This window comes from Pieris rapae, chromosome 6, assembly GCF_905147795.1.
Source record: "Pieris rapae chromosome 6, ilPieRapa1.1, whole genome shotgun sequence".
In the NCBI taxonomy this organism is placed as follows: domain Eukaryota; kingdom Metazoa; phylum Arthropoda; class Insecta; order Lepidoptera; family Pieridae; genus Pieris; species Pieris rapae.
The window spans coordinates 10,377,290-10,404,023 of NC_059514.1; the positions used below are offsets into that span (position 1 = coordinate 10,377,290).

Here is a 26,734-nt window from a genome sequence, read left to right on the forward strand (position 1 = left end):
ACATTAGATATTACAGTAGAAATATCATCCATATAAAAACAGTCATGCATTATAAAACCTTTTTTTCTTCAGTGGTTAACAATTATCCACTCCATCGTACACTTGATTAAGTACGGCTTCTGTTCTCCGGTTAAAATCAATAACTACTGTGTGATTGACATAATCTAATTAGTATAATGCTTGTAGCATTCAAAGATGGAAGAAGGGTATTCCAAAGAGGGTTATATGTATTTTTAATATAAATTTAAAATATTAAAATGATAATGCATTAATAATTACTACATAGCTTAGTAGCTCCTACGGGAAACACTCGATTACTTAAAAAAAAAACACGCGTTACACTTCTTTGGCGTAACAAGATGAAAATCTTTATCTTTCGCCTTATTCTACGTTTGTAGAAAAAACGACACTCACAATAGAAAACAACGAAATTGATGTGCGCGCACATCGTAAAAATTTACTTTTCATTTTTCTCCAACGTACCAAAAGAAGTATAATTTAAAAAATCATTTATGACTATGATTTTCATTCCCTTTGCTACCGTCATTAGCGAGTTCCAAAAAGTTCCATATACATGTATGTAAAATTAAATGTTCTTAGTTTATTCTTACATTACTCACGCTATTTACCTAGCTTAGATTTTATACACATCAAGGAAGTTGGGCGTATTTTTAAACAAAGTTTAGATTCATGTAATTATTAAAATGTGGTTTAATTATAGAACGTTCCTAACATCAACATCAACTAAAACTCAGTTTTGTATCGCGCAGTCTAGACCCTGATCGATGTTTAAGCCTTGATTTGTTTAATCTTAGGTGGAATATGGCTAAAAGAAATATTAAGAACATCCATAGCGCTAAATTTCATCATGAGCACATCCCACATATTAGCTGTATTTAATATTTTTTATGGATGTTTTTCTTTCGTAAATATTAAGATTTTTGTATATGCCCATTCATGTATCATGCTACTTCATATATGTATATGATTAGTATTTTGGGGATATATGTTACCTACAATTGTTATTTGTATATAAGTTATGTTACCTGTAGGATTATGTTTGATATAAATAAGATTTACTGTAGTGTTACCAAAATATAATTATGCTAAGAATACATATATAATTTGCCCTTCAACAACACCGTCCAGAAATCAGTGAACTATAAAGTTGAACGGCGACCCTAATAAACAGTAATTAGGCCCAGAGCGTCGTCTAAATTAACTGCGGGCATCTTGTAACTAAATACCTTTACTGAGGTATAATTCAATTTCATTGATACACCTACACCAACAGCTACTGTATTATAAATTCCTTGTATTTTTCCTATTATTACTTGCTGTTTCGATAAATCTCAGATATTTGACAGGATTATGAAGAAACTATCTATCTATCTAATCTAGATCTAACTAGAAACTAACTACCAGCTGGTAGCGTACCCAACGATTTTGGTATTATATATTTGCATTTGTTTATAAACAATTTATTTGTACAAGTATATATACACTTTAAAGAAATCATAAAAATTAAAGTTGAAATAGGAGACGTAATATGAAGAAAGTCAAAAGGCAGCCACAGAAGGCTCGCACAACTCTTAACTAACCACGAACCGCTAACTTTACAGGGGTTCCGGCTTTTATTACGTTTTAACAAAAAAATAACTAACTTATTTGAAATTCTGTTTTGTAACAGGTATTGTTTTATTTTTTACCCAGTCTCTGAAGCCATAAAAGTGCACTTCTATAGCCTTTTGATTTCATTCGTAAAAAGGTTTTTAAATGTTTTGGTTTGGGTAAACCAAACATAAGAAGCATTTTTATAGGTGAGTTTATATATATAGGTGGGCTTTTCTTGTTTTGTGTAAGATATTAAAGGATCTATGGTACAACAAAATTAACACAGCCATTTATACATTACAGACAATTAGTTCTTTCTAGTTAGTGAATTAGTGTTAGCTAACGTGAAATCTTAAGTGCCAAACAGTGGTAAGTGAATAAAGAACGAGAAAAACAGAAGAAGAACAGTGAGTCTTCCCTTTAATATAGACTGTAAGTAGTGTATTGGACACTTTCTTATGTTAAACATGCTTTAAGTAAATGAGACTAGTTTATTTATTATTCATTAATCTTAGATTAGACCGTAATATTAAACTGTGTCTTTGTATAGAGACAATTTATTTAACAAAAATTGTGTAATAATTCAGTCGAAAAAGATGTTTCTTCTGCTGAAAATAGAATACAGTATGTGTCTAACAGTATGTGTTACATAATTAAAATTATTATTAAAAATATCTTATATCTTATATTGTACTTCATATGGGATGAAGTTAAAACCAAACCGGAGAAACCATCAAATTATACACGAGGAGCTTTATAGAACAATACATGAAAATATTATATATTATAGACATTGTATGATAAAATTATTCACGATTTACGACTTTCGAGGCTAAAAACTTTCATTCATTACATATACCAGTTAGATAACTTTCACCATTTCTTAACGTTCATTGTTCTTACATTATGTAAGTGATTAACAGATTACATTGACAGTGATTTATACGTCACTCGAAATCAATAAGGCACACTCATTCTCCTATCAGATTATGCTAAATAAGATTGTTGATTCAAGCGCAATCTATCTTATGCACAACACAACAGTTACAGTTAACATGTACATTGTACACTTATAAATGTCAATAACAAGAATAATTTTATATTTACTTTGAAACCCAAGGAATGAATTGAAATTCTTTTTTAATAACGAAGAGATTTTTTTTTGTTCAAAGCCGCAACTAGTACACGATTAAAATAGGCTTCATTATAATTTTAAGAAAATTTTATAATAAATCCACATCAATAATAATAATAGGAAATATTTTTTATGGATTCGTCCGATTCGATAGCTAAATATATATTTATTCTAGAACCTACACATACTTTTAAAAACTATATATAAATGCTTATAAAATCTATACAAATACTTAGAAAAGCTATACTGGTTTATATAAATAGTCCATGATCAAATAACTGGATGAATATGGACTGAATGTTATTTTGAGCTAACTATCAGTCTAGTCTAGATTTATTTATAGGCAGACTATATTAGTAGTGTAGTTTATAGGTCAAACTGAAATTTTAAACACTACTGTGAACCAGTCATACCTGGAGAATATGACTGGTTCACAATTTAATTCAAACAGTTTTATCTAGATATTTGTGACGAATGACGAAAATTGATGGAAATCAATTTATCTTTTGTCTGTATTTTTTTTAATTTTCCAGACTTTTAAGTACTGCGTTTAAAGGTTTTCAAACTTAATTCAATTTTAGTTTTTTAACTTGGATTGTTTTAAGTATTTTATCTAGTTTCTTAAGCCAAAATCAGGCATATTTTGATATTATAGCTTTTAATTCGATTTGTAAAAAAATGTGTAATCAACATATAATATCCATTTTTCCAGGTTCATAACTTGTTTTATAGTCCAAGTCATCCACGTGGGAAAAGTCGGGTTAGAACAGAAAATGAAAGAGAAGGAAATATTAGTACTGACTACGAGTATATGATAAAACAAAATTTTCCATTTAATAGTTAAATTTTTACGGATCCACATATATACATATTATACAGTAGTAACATTGAATTTACCATACAAATACTATACAAAAAGAGGAACCATCGCGGTACAATAATTTAGAGACAGTAAAGAGAATTTCAATGGCAGCCATTGATGAGACACACCCACAGGCGCGCCGCGTGGGAAGTTAATAAGGCTTTGTATGTACAATTATTTGCACCAGATAAAAAATGGGTTTATCATATACCAAAAATACCTCTACACTGACTTCATCCTATTACGCATTGTTTCAATATCTTAACTATTTACGAATCGTAGTTCTCTTATACCAACGACGATACAGAAAAGGAGCCTTAGTTATTTTGTAGAAAAGATTAATATGTCAAACATTAAGAATTTGTGTTTGTAACAAAGAAATTAAAAAACGATTAAAACAACATTATTCCTACGTAACTTGTAATAATAATAGTCTTTATGTACTTACAGGTCGTAGGTACTAATCGACCAACTGGTTAATTTCTATTTTACAGCCTGTCCTTGGTCATTTTTTTTGTTTGTTTTAGGCTGTTGGTATGTAGCGAAAGAGGTAGGGTACGTAATAATCACATTAAGGCTAAACGAAGTTCAGACAGCTATCTAAAGATGCTTAAAAAAGTGTCATTTAACGAGCTCTATTCACCCGACCACTTTCAAAAATGTGACATAGCCATGATATTAATGTTATAAATTATCGCGTCAGTGAATATACTCTTACGGATTGACAAATAAAATTAATTTGTGTATATTCTGCTAGATCTGAGAAAAGGCGCTGGCATATTTTCTGTTTTTTAAACTTTTCACTTGTTGACCTCAATTTTAAATAAATGTTTACAAAATGATTACTAGTTTCTCAGTGACATTTATATTTCTTATATTATTAAAAAGAAAACTCTTTCGATTTAGCACTCGTTACACAAAATATTATACAGACGTATATTATATATATACTTAAATATTTTACATTTCAAATAACTGCAAATATTTATAAATGAGTAAATGAATTAACTTCTCAAAATTTGTTTTATTTAATATTGCTTAAACATTAAATACCCAGAAAGGAGTTTAAATTTGGTGTCTGAAAAGCTAATAACGACAATTCATTTAAATTAAACCTATTTTTTACCGTATAACAAACAAAACAAGTTTTAGACAAGTGTTATTTAATGATAGACAAAATACCTTTGTAATTTTAAACGTGTTATGATTGCACATACGTGAGATATGGAGTATAGTTTCTTATTTCTGTTGAACAGACACGTTAAGATATTTCATACACTAAGACGAAGGTATTTTAGTAGAATGTACAGTAGACTCTCACTGGAAACCGATGTAGTGCCCAGTTCAAGCTATGAATATTTACAATAGAAACTTAATTAATAGTTAAAAATAAACAAAATGCATGTGTATTCGTATCCAGTGGCAGATTTAACAGCAGGCTGAGTAGGCCGAAGCCTAGAGAGACAGCTTGCATGTTCAACGAAATTGTTGAATTGTAGAGACAAGGGCTGTGAATTAGTCACACTTTAAAAATTTCTAAATCTCCAGTACCATTCTCGTCATGAGCACTGTCAAAGTATTTAACACTCAATTTACATTTTATTATCCGTTAAATATTTTTAAGTAGATGATTATTACGAATGATATGATTAGCTTTGAATGATTTAGTAAGCGTTTCCTAATTTAATTAATCTATTATACAATTAATACATACAATATAATGTTAATAATTGGTAAAGCAGTTTTAGTCTATGGTGTAAAAGATAGCCTAAACTACGTTTTATAACAGTAAATACTTGAGTGAATATAATATAAAAATACAATTTGACAAATGACAAATACATATTAGAAAGTATGGCAAAATAGTTATCAGTGTCGTGTAAATCAGACATGGTGAAACTATTTCTCGCACGAGAGTAATCTACATGCGGGCGTTAAAAAGAACATCTATCAGTTTGGACTAAACCATAGATTTTATTCTGATATTATAAAGCTGAAGCATTTAATTGAACTTCCTAATCTCAGAAGTACAGAATTAAGTGGAAGTTTGACTTGGATAGTCGTTTTATAAATAATCATAGTTATGGTATACAACGTGTTGCCATGTCTTCTGAGAGCGAATCTCATCTCTGATTTCGTAGGTTCGATCCCCGGCTGTGCACCAATGGACTCTCTATGTGCGTTATAGCACTCGCTCGTGCAGAGAATGAACATCGTCCAGGCAGCCTTTAGACCCAACAAGTCAACGGCGAATTTCAGGCGCAGAAGGCGGATCACTTAATAAATATACCATTGCTATCTATGCACTTTTGCCATCTTATAGGTGATCACAAGATAAAAAATCATATTTGGACAGGGATTCTATTTCTTTATTGCAAGTAAACTATGATATAATACAAATTAAAAAAAAACTAATATATGCTACAAGTATCTTTAAGATATTCTTAGCTTTTCCTTTGCAATTAATGATAATAATCGGTGACGCCATAGTAAATAGTTATTTAACGAGGCACTGACTCATAACTATTAGTGTTTATTATTGCGTAAGGAAAACTAGAATTGTTGTAAAGAATTGGGAAAGAGAAATACTTCCTTTGAAGGAAGTAACATTCCTTCAAAGGAAGTATTTCTCTTCAAGCAATTCACGAAGACGTCTTACACTTCATGCACCGTTAGTACAATACATAAATTAACGAACATTAGACTTGAGAGGCATCGAGTGGGCGTTTCGAACTGAACTCACAATAGTTCGATTATGCTTCTTGCTGTAATATGAAAAATCTGCCTCATGTCGTCTGTGATATTATGGATGTACTTTTTTTACATATTTTCAAACTAACTCACAGACATATTATCGTCGAAGATATGAAATAACTAACGTATATGTACAACAATATAATATAAGTACTGATAACCCGGAAAGTTTTATGCTGCTGTCACTTGACCATAAAACTCCGACTCCGAGTTCTCCTGTTCCATAAGGCCAATTGTTCTGTACGGCTGTGAAGCTTGGACAATTAAAGAAGATACCAGCCAGCGCTTAGTAGCATTTGAGATGTGGTGGTATCGTCGCACGGTAGGATAAGGATAAGGTTCTGTCATGAGTTAGAATGTTGAAAAATCTCTTGCAGAACATAAAAGTTGTGTGTCTGAGACACCTGTTGCGCCATGCGAAAAAGTTCATAAATTTAATATCGACATACAAATCTCTATAAGTTTATAAACTAGTATATTGAGACTGATTCCCGCTATCTCTGGGGTATCAAGATGGCGTCGATATCTCGTAGCTTGAGAACCTCTCCTCTTACCAGACACCTGACACTAAGTGTAATGTTTCTTGTAACTGTGTAGCAACCTGCTGGGACCAACTTCGACCAAACTTTGCCACAAATATTTAAGGTCGTCAAACTCCAAAAAAGTACATTGTTTCTTTCCATTTTTTGTCATCGTTTCTTAAAGCAGGGCAAATGGAAAAAAATACATGGTGGAGTTGAGTTGACACGATTTAAATAACATCGCTCGATAGAACAAAAATCTAAAATAAGCTATTTCTTGACACTTGACACACGAAAATTTATATAGAACATGATTTTGAAATTACACGATATATTTAATATTTAGCCTACTACTTAATCCCTTTAAAAATTTTAACAAAATTAATTGTTATTACGGGCCGGCGCACTTCAGTGCTCTACTGACACAGCAATTCGTGTTGGGATAGCGCCATAAGACGAGAAGGTTTTAGGTACCATGTAAAACTGTAGTATGTACATCAATAAGTTCCACAGTCAATTGTTTCTGCAGCGTTTCATATATCCCATATCCCATTCGTATCAGATTTTTTTTATAGCTTACGTTCAGAAATAATGTAGGAATGGTGAAATAACTTTAAATTGGTGCAATATTAAGCAAACAAACAAACAATTAAATCTCTCCTCTATTTATTTCGTGAGTCTACAGCTAACAAAAATTACATCACAAAAGCAATTATACTAATATAATATATATGAAAAGCTTTAAACATTTACGAATGTAAGAGAAAAATTAAATAAATTTAACTGATACCTAATTCAGCTGTGCTGTGTGTGTGTTGGTGTGAAAGTGTGGGTAGGTACGAGTACATGTGTGTAAAATCTTAATACTCCTTTTAAGCATATTCCGCGATAGCGTATTATATAAAATTAGTGTATATACGTTTACTTATAAGTCATTTAGGTATTTTGCTTGCATTCCCAGGCAGTTAACATTGAGTTAATAATCGTTATTGGTTTCAAAGTTAGAACTTGGAACAGAATTTTGAATGCTATATTAATATTCGTGTGCTTAAAGTTATTTTAACCTAGTTTGAGTGAGTAACGGTTCAGCTATTCAAGCAGAAGTGCGACCGATAAGACATTGTTTACAGAATTATCGTAAACCAGACCCTAATCGGGAAAGGAATGTGAAGAAAGCACTTTGAAAAGGACCGTGTCGCTGTCTCTATTTATATTATGTGAGAGGAAAGAGATAGAGCATCAATGTAGAGATTTCTAAAGTAAAGATTATACAGCAATTTTTGAAGCTTATTTTCCTTTTGTTGTTAAAAGAACAAGGCCACTGTAGTCTTAGGTATGGTGATATTTTTATATAGTTAAAAAAAAAAGCATTTTACATTTTCTTTTTTCATTGATCTTGTGTTGCACACGCATTGTTGATGCTTTTGACACGACTAAGGGCTAATAAATGCAAAAGATAAAAGTCAAGACTGAACCTACTAGTACAAGAATCACTCAAGAAATTTTATCTTGTTCAAAACTGAAAAATCTTAGAATATCCAATAACAATATAATAATACAGCGAATTAAACCCAGTGACGCAAAGTCATCTGGCCACGCCTGGACCACGACAGACACCAGTGTAGCTGAATGGAGGAGACCTATGTCCAACGGTGGAGAAACCAAAACCTCACAAGGCAAGATGGCCCCTAAATGTTACATTGTATTTTACCTACTGTTTTGTTATTTTTTTGGGATCCATATAAATAAAACTTCAAAGATTATAATTAAGTTTTAAACATTAAGGCTTGTTGTTGTTGTTAAGGGCTATTTAGACGCAGTCGGGATTCAAATCCACGTTCACAAGGTACAAATTTGCACGTTTGAAGAAGCGGCTAAGAAGAGTACAAACAAAATGTTACCAGGAAAACATAAATGTTCTCACGGAATGAACAATGACCATACCGAACCCACAAAAAAACCAACATTCCACGTGAAGGTGATTCCCGAAACGTCAGGTAAAAATCAATGACGTCACGACTTTGAAACACGATTTCGTAAATGTTTTGATTTTTTGTTGATAAATTTAGACACAGCGTGAATGTACGTTTTAAGATAAAATCTAAAAAATGCCGTAAAAAACAAGACGGGATATAATATTAAAGTATATTTTTCTAAATCACACAAAACATTTTTGTAAAATACGTTAAAAACTATATAAGTACTATAAAATAAAATAAATCAATAGCGCTACCATCTTTTTAAGTCTAGGCCTCAGATTTATGTATCTGTTTCATGATCATTTCAAATCAATCTAATAGACAAGTAGATGATCAGCTTCCTGTATACGACACAAGCCGTCGACTTTTAAGGTTTACCAAACCGAGTTCCTTACGATCTTTTCATTTACTCTTCGAGCTAATTTTAAATGCGCACATTGGCCAAAAGTCCATTGGTGCACAGCTGCGGATCGAACCTATGACCTCAGAGATGAGACTCGCATGCTGAAGCTAGGCCAACACTGCTCAATGTATATATACTATTCACACATTTATAGTATTTTATCGAAAATACTCTTGTTTCAAATGCGCGCTTCAATACAATAAGGACTACTGAATTTCGACAGTTTAATTTCAGTGTCTGCCTTTCTTGGGCGTCACGTTAGATCGATTGCCCCTCGTATTAAAAAAAAGGTCACAAAAGAGAGTACGACTTCACATGAATTACAATCTAGCCTAATTATGGCTTATATTATTATGTGACTTTATTTTCTACAATACTCGTGAATACCTGAAAGTAAGTTAATGTTAATTTATAGTCTTAGTGTAGTAGTCATGTTTTTGTATGCTCGTGTGTCCGAGTATTGTGGTATACAAAAATAATAAATCAGTGTCGCTACAACCTCTTTAGGTCTTGGCCTCAGATTTCTGAATTTGTTTCATGATCATTTTGTAGTATACACCTGCACTTATTCACTGTACTAGTTTTATAACTCAAAAGGTCTAGTTCTCTATCAACAGTTGAATAATAGACAAAATAAAGAATCTTATTTTCTCACGACTGTAATTAATTCCGTTAGCTTATAAAATATCGACAATACAGCTTCAAAATCTTCACAAAGCGCCAAGTACATACACATGTTGAAATCACTTAAGCTCTCAATTTATAAATGCAAAAACTTTAAGTTAAAAGCTTTTAGTATGAAAGTTTTCAAGTGTAAAGCGGATAGTGAGAAAAATATTTAATTACTTTGTGCATCGTTTGTTAGAATACAAATTAGCTTTTTTATTTTACATTTATACCCGCTGTTTTTAAAACGGAGATTCATCTTTCTTATGTTATTTTGTCAGTGTCTATCTTATAACTAATTTATAGAATAATATAATAAAATGACAATGCTTCATTAGAAAACCGCTGTGGTTTGTATAAAATGTAACCATAGCAGTCTTGTTAGGAAGCCGACAAATGCGCAGTTTTTCAACTTACTTTTATGTTGGTACTAATAACTGACTGGGTAGTCCATTTATTAGCCACGGAGGCAAATACCTCAACGTCCTCTTGCCATATACATTCATATTTCATACGTCATTCTCAACTTTTTATGTCATCTAAATTTTTCGTGAATAAAAAAAACTTAGAGCAACTTGGTATTTTAAAATTTAACTATGAGCAATATGTTATATCGAATAGATACTATGGAATATATGTTTTTCTGCTGCTTGGGCGTACACGCATCGTGCTTTGGAGCCAGGGTAAGATTCAGAAACAGACTTGATTATGACTTTCGTATGTTTCATATGCAAAGCGATTTTGACATATAACGGTCAGCCCTACCGATTTTTATATAAGATAATCAGGATGCCCAAAAGGGTGCGCTGCCGACCTTAGAGTGAGGAGTATAAACATTGCCTTTTTTAAACAAATGAAGGTCGTATCTCTTAGGGAACACACCCCAGTGGGAGTAAATAACATGTTTTGTGGACGGTTGAAGACTTCAAGCCATCAGGGTGATGTGATAAAAGTAAACATACATATTATATTCATACTAACCTACATATTCCGTCTTCAGTTATTTATACAAACGTACCAATTTTCATTTTTTTTTATGTAATAGGAGGTAAACCGGCAGGAGGCTCACCTGATGTTAAGTGATAAAAAAATAAAGAAATGTGTCAGTTGTGATTCCGCCACCCAGGAATACTTACATTGCCAGAAGGCTCACTCGAAGGTAACAAAATGTACACTTAAGAGATATACATAAAACACTTCGAATTTTACATTTACTGCCAGTTATCAAATCTCTGCGCCACTCTTTTTTATCGCGAAATTGTTTGTTTTACACAACGTTTGTAAGGAGCTGCAACCAATACACCATGTTCCACACATAGTACCAATATCCAGACTCATTGGAGACTTGTGCGTAGATGCGTAAATCAATACACCATTATATTTTAGAGCATCATAAAAGCTTATGTGATTCGTTGATTAAGTCTAGAATAAAAATTGTCCTTGACACAAATTAACTATTTGGTTTCTATATAATAGGGAAATGGGCCTAATAATCTTTCCATCACCTCCTATTAGCCTCCCGGGGGACATTCTGGGAGAAACGACCTCCAATTGTTAAAACAAATATGTGTAGTCCATCAAAGGCTGGCAACTCACCCACTAAAATTGGTGTCCATAGACAATCACTGACATTTTTGGATTTTCCGTAGGTCAGGTCATCTTTAAAAAAAATTCACACCCACGAGGGTTTTTTTTAACGTCAGCAAATGCTTTTACGAATTTCCCTGCGTTATTTAACTGCAGTAGGTATTGCGTGGGATTCAAACATAAAACCTACCCACTAAAACCTGAAGATGCCTTCAGCTCGCCAAAGGGCGGAGGCACGTAACAGCTGAGCCTATTCCTGACGCGAAACGCGAATACCACAATACCACCATGACTTCTGCCACGCATAAATCCTACCCAAAAAAAAAAGAAAGTAAAAGACCCACGAAGGTGATGTAAGTACTACTAATACCTCTTATTTAACTTTTATATAAGCTTTAAAGCGGTCGAGAGTTAATTGTATACTTAATATACCATACATAAAACTATTATGGCCCAGGCTTCATTTAAGGATGGCGTAATGCTTCGGGCGATTCCATAAGTGCTTTCTACATTAATGAAATTCTTTAGATTATATTAAACTAGCCATGAACGAGAAAGTTATTTGTTTTTAATACATTAAAATTGTTTTAATCATTAGGTTGATATTTATATGGGTAGGTCATTGTATATTTAATCTGGTTCTGGAATAGTTTCAAGCTAGGAAGTAATTAGGAATGGGTAGGTATTAAAAATTACCATACAATATCATAATATATATTATTCATAAAAGTTTTATACCTTCTTAATAGTAACATATAGTTTTGGCCTAGTGGTATCAATGCGACTTCCTGGGGTCGTAGGTTCGATTCCCAGCTGTGTACCAATGGACTGTCTATGTGCGCATTTAACACTCGTACAATGAAGGAAATATAAACATGAACCTACAACAGAGAACCGGGCATGCCTTAGACCCAAAAACCCACTTGACTATTAGAAATGGTCACGAAACAGATACAGAAATCTGAGGCCCGGACTTAAAATGTAGCGCTATTTGTAAGAATTGTTAAAGTATTTCTTTTACGTGCTATTTGTAAAATCAAAGTACCTTTGCAGGTCTATCCCAGTGTAAACAATAAAGCACAGAATGACTTATCATCCATAGACCATAACCTACGCAAACGTCTGTTGCCATTGTCCGTTAAAGGAAATTCCCTTTCACGCAATGAGCAAGTGAAATTGAATCGTAACATAAGGTGATAACATACTATTTCCGTTAAATATAAAAAAGAGTAATGGTGATATTCACGTAAATGTTTGATAAACAACGACACGATGAGTAAAGTATAAATGTTTTTCAAAGAATAACTAGTAGTCTTCTATTATAATTTATTTATAAGTATGTAACCGCACATATACATATTATAAAAAAGAAAACACTTTGACAATAAACAAAGTCAAAACAGATTACATTTATAAACAAAATAGACGAAATTAAAAACATAAGTCAATTAAATACATTAATAGATAAAAAAAGTAAACTGAAATTAAACCACAACTTAATATTGTAAAGAAAAAAGACATTTGTACACTGACTAAATTAAGTCAGTCTTCCCGCTACGTAAAATATTCACCTCCCACTTTCATTAGTAATGTCTACAAGTTCATAAATTGTATAGTAATTAGCTAAAACCTTATATGGCGAATTACGCAGTAATAGTGTTCGTACGAGGAACAATTGTGGATATATGTGAATGATGAATGTGAATAAAAAAATAGTTGCTGATATCACCTTTAAAAAGTTCTTTGTATATAAATGTACAAAGCAAAAAACTATCCATATAATTTAATAAAAACATTATTTTATAATTATTAAGCAATCACTTGCGCCACCAACATGAGAAATAGTAAAGGTTTATCGTGATAAAGAATACTTTACGAGGCTTTATACGTACGTACGTTGATTATTTATCTTCAGAACAATCATTATTCCTACAACGTAAGGATTTCTCGCGATACTATTGATATTCGACTTCGATACGGGATTATTTGTGATTCTAGATGCGTGACATAAATTGTTTCGTTGTCCGTCTACGACAGGATGAAACAATTACCTTTTCCCTGAATCGGAACAAGTTTTGATATTATATATAGATATAGATTTGAAAGTACCTTTATGTCATCATAATTAATAAGAAAAACGAAGTTATCAAATCAATATTTTTTATATTAATTTCAATTCCATTGAAGCCGATAAAGCACAATTTACTAAGAATCTATTTCAATTTCAATATAACGACGAGTCGACATTCGTAACAATAGATAGTAACAAACCCTATTGATATTCTCCGCTTATTAGACATTTGATAAAAAATTCGATATATATGAAACACGTCTATGAACGAAATCAATCAAAAGTATTTTTATTGCCTCGTTGAAGTTGCGTAGGCAGGTTGCTTGGTAGGTACATAAAAACCAAATGTTTCATATGAATTTGCACCGGCTATTTTAAATTGTACAAAAATATTGACAAGATATTTATTGTGTCCTTCATAATATAAAGTTGAGATCGTGTAGATAGACGACTAACGTGCAAATGACGGCATCATAAGTGCATCATAATTGCGCATCATATAACCATATACCTCCGTTTCCTTGTAAGCTATGGTTATTTACAAAAGTACATTTGCTTTAAATAATACACATTCAATTTTAGTTTTTTACTAATTATTGTAACTGCATGCGTATTAGGTAACATATAATGTTTTTTATTTTTATTTAAATTAAAATTAGCTATTTTGATAGGAATTTAAGTCTAACCTAATTTACTTTATTACACAGACTATAAACACTTCGTTGGGAAAGGCTTAGATTAATATAGATAACTATGACTTCCGTATGTCAAAATTCAATCAAGCACCAAGTCATAACTCTAACATTAAGGTAATTGTTATTTTTAATCTTGCCTTCAATCTTTATTATGTCGAAAACAGACTTGTCGTTTTATTTACTACGAGAATAAAAAAATCTTTTTTGAAAACACAAAAAGAACTTCAAGTCACTCCGAATTTATAATTACAAATTAAAACCCTTGAAGTTTCCAGTGGTCTCTTCAATGTGAATATTAAAGTGCTTTGATTTAAATTTTAAGACAATATAATATGTATGTGATGCGCATTAAGAAACAACACACGTAGAACCCTCCAGGAGTAAGGCACTCAAGCATAAAGCTCGTACTTTGAACTAAACGAAGTATTATAATTATGCCTTTGTGAACTATGTTCGCTATACAATAATGAAGAAAAATCTATTCAAGTGTTTAAGCAGATATTAAAAACAAGACTACTAAACGGTACTTGAAAAATGAAAAGCAATTTTTTCTTGTCTTGTTTAAATACAGTAAATGTTGTACGTGTAAAAAAACGGATGCAATTAATAGAAAGATGTCCAATTTCTACTCGTTTTGCCAAAGATTAGTCATTAGTTCGTTGATTTTCTAACCGGTTCTTATCCGTCAATGTTTTATCACTAAATTAAAATAACCGATACAAAAACTTTAAATTACTAAAGGAAAATAAATACCTTTTAAATAGTTTGTAATGCATCCTCAATAACACATCACTACACACAAAAAATAAAACACAATTCACAATTTTAAATTTTTTAAACACACACGACACGACCGCCCGCCAAACCAGTTAAATGACTTCTGAATCAACCTTGCCGAGTTGCGTGGGAAAGAGATGGAAAAAACAGGTATGCGCGGACGCATCAGGTGGGATCCGACAGGTAAAACATACCCCTAGGGTTTTTTTACGGTTAATTTTATCTTTCTATAATGCCTTTGTTCGGGAATTATTAATAATTATTCCATGCTACTTCCGTTACTAGGAATACTGAGAAATCATGTAAATTTAAATTTCTACGTATTAATAGAAATATATTTAAATTTGTTGCCGCTTATTCAATGTTAGTTTTGGTTTAATATATGTAAAATTCATGATCATATATGTATTAGCTGATGTGACTGCATTAGTATAGTAAAATTTGTTTTCATTTCTATAGGTTAATAGTTTTCAAGTTCCAAAACATAAACATATATTAAAATCTATGATATTGGGCCCTTACATTTGAAATAAGAGTTTAGTCATACTGGCCACTATGACCTGAAATATCTCTTCTTTGGCCAGATGATTACGGCTGATGTCTATTGTCAGCAAACCAAATAAATTCAACTCTGATTGGGCAGTCGAAACCGCCTTCAAAGATTAAATTGATTCCCGTCCGATTTTTTGGTTAAGGGATCAATGAACTACCTATAAGATTATCGAATTTGCTTAAATACTAATAGTACAAACTTTGATTAGTTAAAGATAATAATTATATTTAAATAAATCTTGTCCCTCCCATAAAACACCAATTTCATATGTAATTATCCCAACATTAACCCAATTTGGAATAAATACCTATGTCATAAAATTTTCAGTTTTCCGTCGTAAAGTTGCATAAATATACGCCTACACGTATCGTAGCACGGCACTGGGCACATATCAGGCTACACCACAAGACAACACAAACTTATTAGAATATATAATATTAAAAAGTAATTATATAAAGGTTTTAAATGGACAAATTTGACAGATTATATTCACAGATATTTTTTTCTTTATAGGCCCAGTAAGCAACAGCTTAAAATAGATAATTATATTAATTCAAGAGGCGTTCATTAAATAAACCGTTCACTAAGTATGTATTACGCAGATAACCTGCAATTTATCCCCCCATCCCCTCCTAACAATTGTAAAGATGGAAATAAACAGGCTTTATAATTAATAAACCATAGATCTATCGAAAATTTATTTATTGCCTATGAGACAATCTCGATGGACGACTTGGCTGTTAATAAAATGTTAACAAGGAATTAACGAATTCAAAACCAAGTGAAACAAAAGAGCACGTCATAAATATGGTCGTAGTCTAACAGCTGTATAACTGTATTTTTCTTTAGTGTGACGCAGATGTAGCCATAATTTTATATAGCACGAGAATAATGTAATACAAGTATGGAATCACACGATTGATCCAGTGTCTGTTGAATGATCCAGGCGTGGTTTTTATTTTTGAATTTCGAATGTTAAATGTATTTTTGTATGATAATGAAACCTAAAAGATCGTACGCTTATAAGTTAAATATATCATGAAAGTCATACCAAACCTATGGTAATTGCAAACATTTTTGTATATCATAGTGCTATATCAAAATTCATAGATCATAGGACCGTGATTTGAAGTGCTTTGGTTGAGTTTCGTGGTCATACGAAAATTGACCATTGGTTTAAAATGCTCTTCATTTTTTTTCATTGTTATTTCGCCAAATGAACTTCTGCCTTGATTTATGCTTTAAGACACACACATGGGAGATATAGTTACAAACATAAACACTCACCGATTTTCTCCAGGCGTCAACTTATCCTGTACAGTGGTTCTATTCACCGATTCACCCAAAAGTTTTTCACACCTGCCGTTACTCAAATGCTCTCTGACCACATTCAACGCGTCACTTAACACTACACTATCACATTTATCACTTAAATCCTTCTCATTCTCCTCTTTCTCCTGGATCCCGTTGGCTATGACCGGCGCTGGCTTCGCTTGGAGCGGTTTTGGCTGTGATTTTGGTGATGATATTACTGGTTTACTTTCTATAGCCCCGTTCTCGTTAATAGAAGTTACGTACACTGATGAGTTGGCAATGTACCCGTTCAGTTCTTTGCTCTCGGATTGGGAACGCTTTTTTCGGTTCAACTGAAAATAATGTACAGCATTATTACTCAGTACAGTGGTGATTATTATTATCTAAAAGACTAGCGAATCCGCCAGACGTTGTCCTGACCACGCGTGTTACATACAAAAATATATCTAAATAAATCATTCTCGACTTCACTTGAACACAAAAAAAAATATCAAAATCTGTCCAACCCTTAAGAAGTTTAATTACAAACAAATGCACAGAAGATTTATATATATATATATATATACCAGATGTTTATTTTCTGTAAAGATGAATAACCTTTATATCGACTGCAGCGTTATCTGCCGGCCTGATTTGTTAACCTAAACCATCCAAGGCACCACCCAAACGCATAGAAAATTCATTTAAATCGGCCCAGCCGTTTAAGACGTTCAGTAGCATACACACGTACAGTAGAATTATAAATATAAATAAAGATATTTCTTTAGGCAGACTGTTAAAGTACGGAATGTCATCATGTCGACTTGTTACAGCTCATAATGATGGGCAAAATTCAAAGCATGAGACGAGCTGGTAGAAAGAAGAAAGTGTTGTTGCGTAACGTACGGGAGTGGACCGGCATCATAGCCACCGAAGAGGAGTTAGTCTAGCGCAGACAGCAGAACACAATATTCCATGTGTAGAAAGAGACTTTTAACATATTTGATTGATCCTTTGTGATCACTCCATATAAGTTTTTGGTATTACGAAAATAATAATTAATGAAACAATAATATATTATATATATATATATATATATATATATATATATAATTATATACAATAGACCAACAGAATGAGGGAACTAATATTACCACTAGAGTTACGTAAATATTGTAGCTTTCACCGGCCATTGGGGTATTGCAATTTTATGCATTATACATTATATTATATATAGTAGGATGACCGCGTGCTCTTATTTCCTCCTACTGCTGATATCTGTGATGAAAGATGTCATGTGCAACATGGTGTAATGGTTGCAGCTCCTTACAAACATATTGTAAATCAAAAAAAAGAGGGGCGGAAAGTTTATTGGAAGTTCTTCTGGTCCGTTCTACGCCCTTGATTTGAGAATAGGCAGTACTTAATATAAAATGAGAAGCATTTAATATTTATTTCTTTATAGACGTATATAAGTGTACATTGTGTTACTTTAATGAATAACTAATTTTAAATTTGAATTTATTTATATTACAGAGATTTTAATCTTACTAATCTTACAGAGCCTTAAGTTACATAAATTATATTTATACAAATTTGTAGTTATATTGTGCTTTTTAACCAAATTATATATACAATCTTTTAAAACAATTATTCGCAAATTACACGGTATTTGTCGAGCGTGGGAAACGTGCAATGTGACAAGTAAAGTGTTTCTTATATAGTTATTTATTTGGCTACAATTAAATATCTATATAAGAAACACCCACTCTAGCCTGCGCTGGCCGCTTGGTGCAGATTTTTTTCTATTGACTATTATTATTATACTCCTTATATTTCTTATAAATTAAATTCGATAATTAATGTGGTGCAATCCTTATCGTTATGTTTACATTTAGCCTTAGCAAGTCATAATAGCATACATAAAAAAGATTAGAATAGAAAATCAATTTTGTCGTGGGCAGCTTCAAATATACCTTTAGGGGCAGGTATTTTAAAATCGCTGAATAATATGTATGTAATCTCCAGAAAAATTCTACACGTTATTAATATTAATGCAAAATATCTTGCATCAGTTACTAAGTTGCAACGAGAGGCAAATTCTTTTAATTGCGCGACTGGCGTCCTTATTTAATTTAATTAGCATTAAAAACGCAACTAATGATCACCGTTGATGTATAATTGTATTTAAAATAAGACTTATTGCTTCGCGTGCTTCAAGGCTGGTCTTCCAAATTTTCGCTTTTGATGTGGAATATATTTGCCATACTGAAATATGGGAATCGATAAATTGATTGAACCCACTTGAGAACTTCGACGACAGAGTAACAAAAAACTAAAGTGGAAACAGCTAATTTAGAATGAATATTTGTTGACATAAATTGTTCGTAATTTAGAGGTTGAAGTCATTATTTAATCTACATCGAAGTTAGACAATAGGTTTTACTGGTTTCATCACTTCACTAATTTATTGGGATTGTTTTTCAAATGAAAACGTAGACAGACAAAACGATTTATTTACGATAAATTTCTGATTACTGTTAAGCAAAATAGATAGCTAGTGAAGTGTGGAATCGACTCCTGAATACAAACTCCAATTGTTTAAAGTCAGAATTTGAGTATATTCCCTCCCTCAAAAGCCGGGTATACGCACCCACTCAAATAGACGTACACGAGCGACGATGACAGCCTCTTTTGGATGTGTCGTTTGGCCGCCTATCAATTTAAAAAGCAAAAAAGCAAATAAAAATACCATCTACACACAGATCCAATAAGCTTTTTAACAGGAGATCAGGACTGTGGTGTCATCCAAAAGAAAAAGTTTGGCCATACATAAATGCTTTAAGTTAAAAAACATTCAAATGTTATGACTTCGCCCTAAATAGATTCTCGCTTATTGACCCATAGTTCATGCAATAACCCACTCTACTCACCTCTAATGAGAGTTTTGACATATCAACCGGTGTGATCCGTTTAAGAGCTGACAGCCTCTGTAGCCGCTGCCTAGCCTGCTCCTCAACCGCAATAAGGAAAGCATCCTGGATTATGTTATGGCCGATATCTGATACTGAAACAGAAATTGCAACGATTTAACTTCGTCTTTAAATTAGCTATTTTCTATAATTTACAGTACATAGGATAAACCCGAAGGCTAGCTAAGCCAGTCTTAACTCAAGGGTAAATTTGTCAGTAGCGACGGTTATAAAACATTTATTTATTCCACTACATTTTTCTATTTTAACAGTTACTACTTGGCTGCATATAACACAACGTGGAGATGGCACAAAACGTCTAAACTATAGCGCTATACGTTTCATTACGATTGGCCAACAGTATCACTAGTCTAAACCAAGCCATACGTTCGTCTTTTGTTTTACATTCTCACCCTGGCCTGTCTGAACTAAATCCGCCAATGTTTCTTTTAACTAGTATATGAATCATTCCCAGCTGCGAAAGACGTTACAACACCGAACTATTATCATTCAGGCTGTGTCAAATTCCTTGATTTGCAATCATTTACTTATTGTAGAATAAACCCTATTTAATTTACAATACACGCACTAATTGAATGGTACTGCAAAAGTATTTATTCTTAAAGTATTTATAAAGCATGCGATAATGATGCTTATGTGAACTGAATTCTGCTCAAAATTGTATGTGCATTGTCGACAATGGGTTTGACGCCTTCATATGAATACGTAATGATGGTGTGCAGTTTATACCAGAACCATCTTCAGTTATATGTATCTTATTTAAACCATAAATTTAACATTATCTAACGATATAATAATTTTCATATGCTATTACAAAAAAACTTCTGAACTGAAACATAATCATTTGCCAATCTAATACGCAAGCATAATATGATCAGCCTCGGGTGCCTGACACACACCGACTTTTGGTTCTAAGGCAAGCAAGCTAAAGCAAGGTTTCTTCACGACGTTCGCGGTTCGACGGACGCACATAGAAAGAATAGTTTATGTTTATTTTGTATATTATATGTTTTACCAGACCGAATAGGTTAAGCTGAATTGTTTCGTTACCAAATATTATTTTTCTGTATAGGCTGCTAGTATTAAGCAAAATACGTCGATTTGTTACGTTTACAAAAAAACAAACATGAAAATAATAAAATAAAAAAGAAAAAATAGCTAGAGCTTATAGAAGATTGAGATGGCAATGGTCAACCTATAGTAGATAGTACTCTATTATGAATCTTAGGAAAAAAAGATACTTTATTTATTTATTTATATTTTGTTTTTGTATATAATTTAAAGTGTGTATATTTTGTAATAAAGAATGCTTCAAAGAGTAGGTTAATGTGGCTTAGTTAATCTTTACTAATATAATAAATTTGAACTGAAAAAATTATATGCTTTTCTTAGTATATCTGTTTTATCTTGAATTAGAAAAATCTCATTATTTCAACATTGCGATGGCTCAAAGCATGTGAGCAACTGTTTGTTGGTAAACTGTCTCCTACATTCCAAGGAACGGTACACAATTACAAAAAAGTAAAAGGTACGTCTCGTGTCTTGTCTACTTCATATGCGCAAGCGACGATCTTCATCCGCCGTACAAACAACAAACTAAGTTTAGAATACCTTCTAAGGTTTCATAGGCAAATCTATGAGCTTGGACCTTCAAAAACTTTGACCAGGTTTCTTTAAGCACATTACGAGTCGTAGAAAATACCTATAGCTATAATAATAAGCTAACGATACACAAACATAGAAATAATTTTCTAAAACAGTTAGATACAGTATACTGAAAAATCTGATTGTAAAATATATTTGTATATTAATTTTTTTAGGTATAATATGAAACATAAACAGACCTAAAAACGAGATTAAATAGTTTAAAAACTCGTATAATCCCATGTAATTAGAATAATTTCACAGATTATATCTCTACGGTTACCCTCGTAACATTTTTGGTTCCACAGACTAAAAAAATATATCTGTGATGATACATTTTGTGACGCGTATGATAAGCGGCTTTTCTGCTCGGGATTAGGAGGCGTTGTAAATGAGCTGGGGTAGCCTAATGCTTATTTAGAGCGTGGATTATTTCCATCCAAAGTTTAATGAAACAGATAAAATTTACCAAATCGAATCAATTTTTATTTTCATATCACCTCAACGTCCGCTGTTCCACAACTGAACGTTTTGTGAGTTCTTGCCGCGCACCACTACTATGTCCACCATCTGCCCACTAAATTATTTCCGATCCAATTCGACTTAGAAAAGAGCGTACCAATTCGATTGGGAACCTTCTGACAATGTTAGTGTCCATGGGCAGATGAATCAAATAAGCGACGCCGGCGAACAACTGTAACGAAAGTCGTTGTGAAGTCATTAACTTAGAGGCCCGAAATACTACTTATGGGTCATTAATGTACATAATATTAAAATCAATATCAGTGGCAAGATCGCTTTATGCTACGTGTATAGCAAGGAATCTTTGTTACATCAAAGATTTTCTATATTTACAGTCGAATTAATGTTTTATTCGTAGATGGATTTCAAATAATAAAATATGTATTTATAATATGTCTGAGTTTAACAATGTGCCGCCCACGGAAAGGCGGAATGCGGTGAGGTATGAACGTCGTGAGGAGAAAGGACGTTATTAATAGTTTAAAAACGTAAAACTAGATATATTGTCGACTGATTCCTAAAAAACTGGTGAGTCTGGCAAAGTGTCCACGTGGTATGAGCGATGTCACTACATAAGATGATCTGTTAATCCTGGTTTTATAAAAAAATATACGAATTATTTATTTTTAAGTCTGCGATAATAATAAGCGTAATAAGCACGTAGAGATTTACGACATATTTTACAATAACATATAGTGAACAATTCAAAGATTTCAATATTTTCAAATAAACTTCAAAAAAGTTTATATAATTGAAATAACAATTATTATCCATTCCGTTTTCCACTCAAGAGTAACTGATGTATTATCCAGGTACAATTTGCACCAGAACAAATTTGCTTAAATCTGTGTTATTTTCGTCTACATTCAGAGAAACGCGGAGAAAATTGGTCGCGATTCCATATGCATGCATGGTACATTTTTCAAAGCACAACATTACTCAGAGTCGATAGTTAAGGGTAAAGCATACTTAAGGTACTACGTGTACCGCTCTTTAATTAATAATTAAATGGACAACTCTGACGGACGCTTTATCCTTAATCGTGGTATAGAATTAATTAAGGTAAATATAAATAAATCGATTTATTTATATATGTACATATTTTAAAATTACTATATACAGCTTTAGCTTTAATTAAAACTATAATACTTCAGAAACTTATTAAGATTATTAAACACGAAATCAGCCTAAAATGTACGTATTCTATAGTATATAATATGTACGTAAGTTATAAAACAATTCCGGGTTTTACAATTTGCCGATCGCCAATAATCCAAGAGTTCGAAGTACGTGCTCATTTTCTGTGCACTACATTAATGATACAATAAATTCCAACGCATCAAACAATCGTTGTTGAACCAACTTTTACGTGGTAAATTGCAAACAATGGCTGCTCCGCAATCATGACTGTATGCCAAGTATGATAGTTCAGTAACGCAAACGCTAATTAAACCATTGTTTTAAGTTTGAAACAAGCCCCAATATTTACAAAAAATATTTCACAGTGATAAATAATATATGCTTCTAATGCTCCAAGGTAAGCTTAATAAGGTAAATTATATATAAATCTCTGGAATTGAACTATATATGTACGCTGTATTATTGACATTTCTATGTAGTTTGATGTCTGTCTCCTTACCATGTATTTTTAATGGTAAAAATAGTATGCCCCAGTTGTCTGATTCAGTTAAGTTCAGTTCAGTCAAACGTTTTTGGGTCGCTTAAGTTTTATAATCAATCTTAAGTTATCGCTAAATGTACGGAATAAATTGTATCATTACATGAAGCCTGTGCTCGACTCTTGCGACTCTGAACTAAATTGTCTATTGTATTTTGACTAGTTATATAGAAGCAGACACGAACGCTGGTTGATTGAGGGTTTATTCGAGTATTAAATTACGTATTTTCAATCGACTCCATATAAGTCTGTCTTCAAAAGTGTACCAGCCTCACATAACACACGCGACTACGGATGTCAGTAACGGTACAGTGTCTATGTTACACTAGAACAAAATTGACCAATTAGTCCGTCGAAATACACCTAACTGTAAAGCTCAATTTTACGTTCTAGACTAGGATTCCAATATTATACGCATCACGTTATCTCGAGACGTGGTTACATACGTTTGAATCAGTGACGAAACATACTTAATTGAGAATGACACGTGAACTGTATCATAAGACACTTTAGCTACGGTAGTTCGCGTTTTTTTAAACAACAAATTTTAATTCTATACTATATTTAAAAGCTACGTAACGTAGAAGGAGCAAGGATTCTTCGTACATCCTTCTAGTATTACCAGCTAAATAACTCGATCTTTGAAGCCAGTTAAACGTGTTTAAATATAAAGATTCTTATTATATTGTGACGTCTGTCTGTTCTGTGTTTAAACATCCTACCTATTTAATATAAGCGACAGTTTTCCTTATCTATTTAATATCCTATTAATAAGTAATTTGTGAGACAATCTAGTAATTAACTAGCACTTTCAAGTAACAGATAGCTACTTATAATTCAATTAAGTGAAAGTTCCATTAACCTTATGACCACATCATCAGTGTTACACGGAAGTTATGAATTTCACTTTAACTTTGAGTTTTTAGTAGCGTTTTCTGCTTAAAATTACAGTTAAGGCTTAAGAAATTGCAGCAGTTAAGGCCAAAGCCGCGAGGTCACTCACCTCAAGAAACTGGTCACAAAAGCATCACAGAACTAACACATTTTACTATAATCACATTCACATCCAGCGTATGGTTTTAGTCAAAACATGAGTAATTGTTTTACAATAATATTGTTCACTTGAAACACCGGTAAATACTAAATAGCCGAGCGACGATGACTCGACCGTCGACAAATTTTCTATCTCTGTCTCACCATGGACTGCTATATAATGTGCTGCCATATTCAAAAGTAATATCCACTCATATTGTTTAAATAAATGAATTTACAACTATCAAATTATAATATTTGACAGATTTGTCCATTTGACTATATAATATAACACAATCAAAAATGTATTTAGTCAAAGTTTAAATTTCTAGTCAGATTAGGAAAATTGCTTGTTAAGATTAATTTTCTGCCAGGAATCTTATCCGAATCGAATACGATTATCATATTATATAGACATACTCGTGGAGAGCATTTATACCTTCGGATTCCAGTAAGATAAATTTACGAATAAATTTAGATTAAAAAGTCACATCTTTACACCCACATTTAATACCAATTTGTTAAAATACATAAATTTTCACCATGATTTAAAACTTTCTCAAATAGAGCTGAATATAGGGAAGTGGCAACACTGCTTGTAACCTCAAAGGCTGTGTCCAGCGAAAATGGAGAACATGTTTACTTAATTTGAAATGGTTCTATCTTTGCTGCAGTCTAGCAAATAGTAGAACTTTATTTAATTAAATTCTTTATGTTGTTTTAAATGTACAGTCTACATTACCTAAGTCACTGTTATTGCAATCTAAGTCTTTTTGCATTATATTAAAAACTATTTTAGTCTTATGCGTAAATTATATTTCAGCAGCATAGAAGCCATGCCTTTAATCACATTATTGGAAAGAGTTCTACAATTGTATTAACAATGATTGGATATGACTCATATTATATTGATGAATTGTTTTAATGTTTTATAATATATAGGACTATAATAAAATTTATATGTATACGTACTTGGATAACTAAATTACTTTAACACATATCGGTTTTGTTTATAGACCTTCATTTACACGACGTGATAAACGTATGAGATAAATGTATTAAATTAAAAAAAAATAACGCAACAATAATCGTTATTATATATTAACATTGAAATAACAACTATAATATACGTTCGTACGTGATTGAAATCGTAAAAATTACGCACGTAAAGAGTTTTAACTGTTGCCTTTTATCATTGCTAAGAAATAAAGAACAGGCGCAATATTTCCTGCAAATTGTGCTGCATGTATTTGAGACACAATCCTGTTCCGTTCCTGTGTTAGTATTACTTCTATTATGTAATAATTTATTATTGTGCTCGAAAAAAAGGTTTTAATTACTACTTTCAACAAAAAATTTAAATGCTTACACAATTTCGTTTCACTCCTCCTCTTAACTCGTAGTTTGATAACACACGATGATATACACTGTAACAAAATAATACATTTAAGCAAAATGAAAAAAAAAATTACGACAATGCATTCAAAGAGAAATGTGTCAAAAATGTTGAAATTATCAAATTTCCAGTAGAGAACACGATTTAATGTTCGTTTCTGTGTTCTTCAAACTTAGACAAGTTTTACTTGTCAAAGAGAATTACGTGTACAAAAATACAAATTCAAAGGCGTTCGTTAGCTTCAGACAAAATTATATAAAAATAATATATATATATATATATATATATATATAACCTTTCATTGCAAATAAAGATTTAAGATTTCCTCCAAATTAGCTAATTCAAAAAATATTAATATAAAATATTACTATTTAACTAAACCCATGACGTTCAAATACTATTTCCCCTCGTTAACATAATATATAACATGTCGCTTGCCTCGAGGAACAAAGTCGTTAAGCACTAATACGACTCTTTTAATATTTTGACTTCGTTAGGTGATGTATTGTTATTGTTTTTTTCATAATATATAACTTTTGCAAAACATTTTACCAGAAAA

The 26,734-nt window shown here is 32.1% G+C and overlaps 1 protein-coding gene across 4 annotated transcripts in view; it reads right to left on the bottom strand.

Moving 5' to 3' along the window:
* The window catches only part of LOC110991626 (protein PALS1), a 77,180-nt gene that overhangs the window by 48,639 nt on the left and 1,807 nt on the right, over nucleotides 1–26,734 (bottom strand). For 2 of the 4 annotated variants that reach the window (XM_022257066.2, XM_022257068.2), the window contains exons 3-5: nucleotides 26,149–26,206; nucleotides 19,844–19,977; nucleotides 16,905–17,263 (exon numbers count right to left, since the gene is read on the bottom strand). In XM_022257066.2, the coding sequence (XP_022112758.2) occupies nucleotides 16,905–17,263; nucleotides 19,844–19,977; nucleotides 26,149–26,206 (551 nt within the window). Of the gene's footprint in view, nucleotides 1–15,040; nucleotides 15,151–16,904; nucleotides 17,264–19,843; nucleotides 19,978–24,750; nucleotides 24,915–26,148; nucleotides 26,207–26,734 lie in introns of those variants that run through there. The other 2 variants (XM_022257067.2, XM_022257070.2) reach the window with 2 other exon arrangements.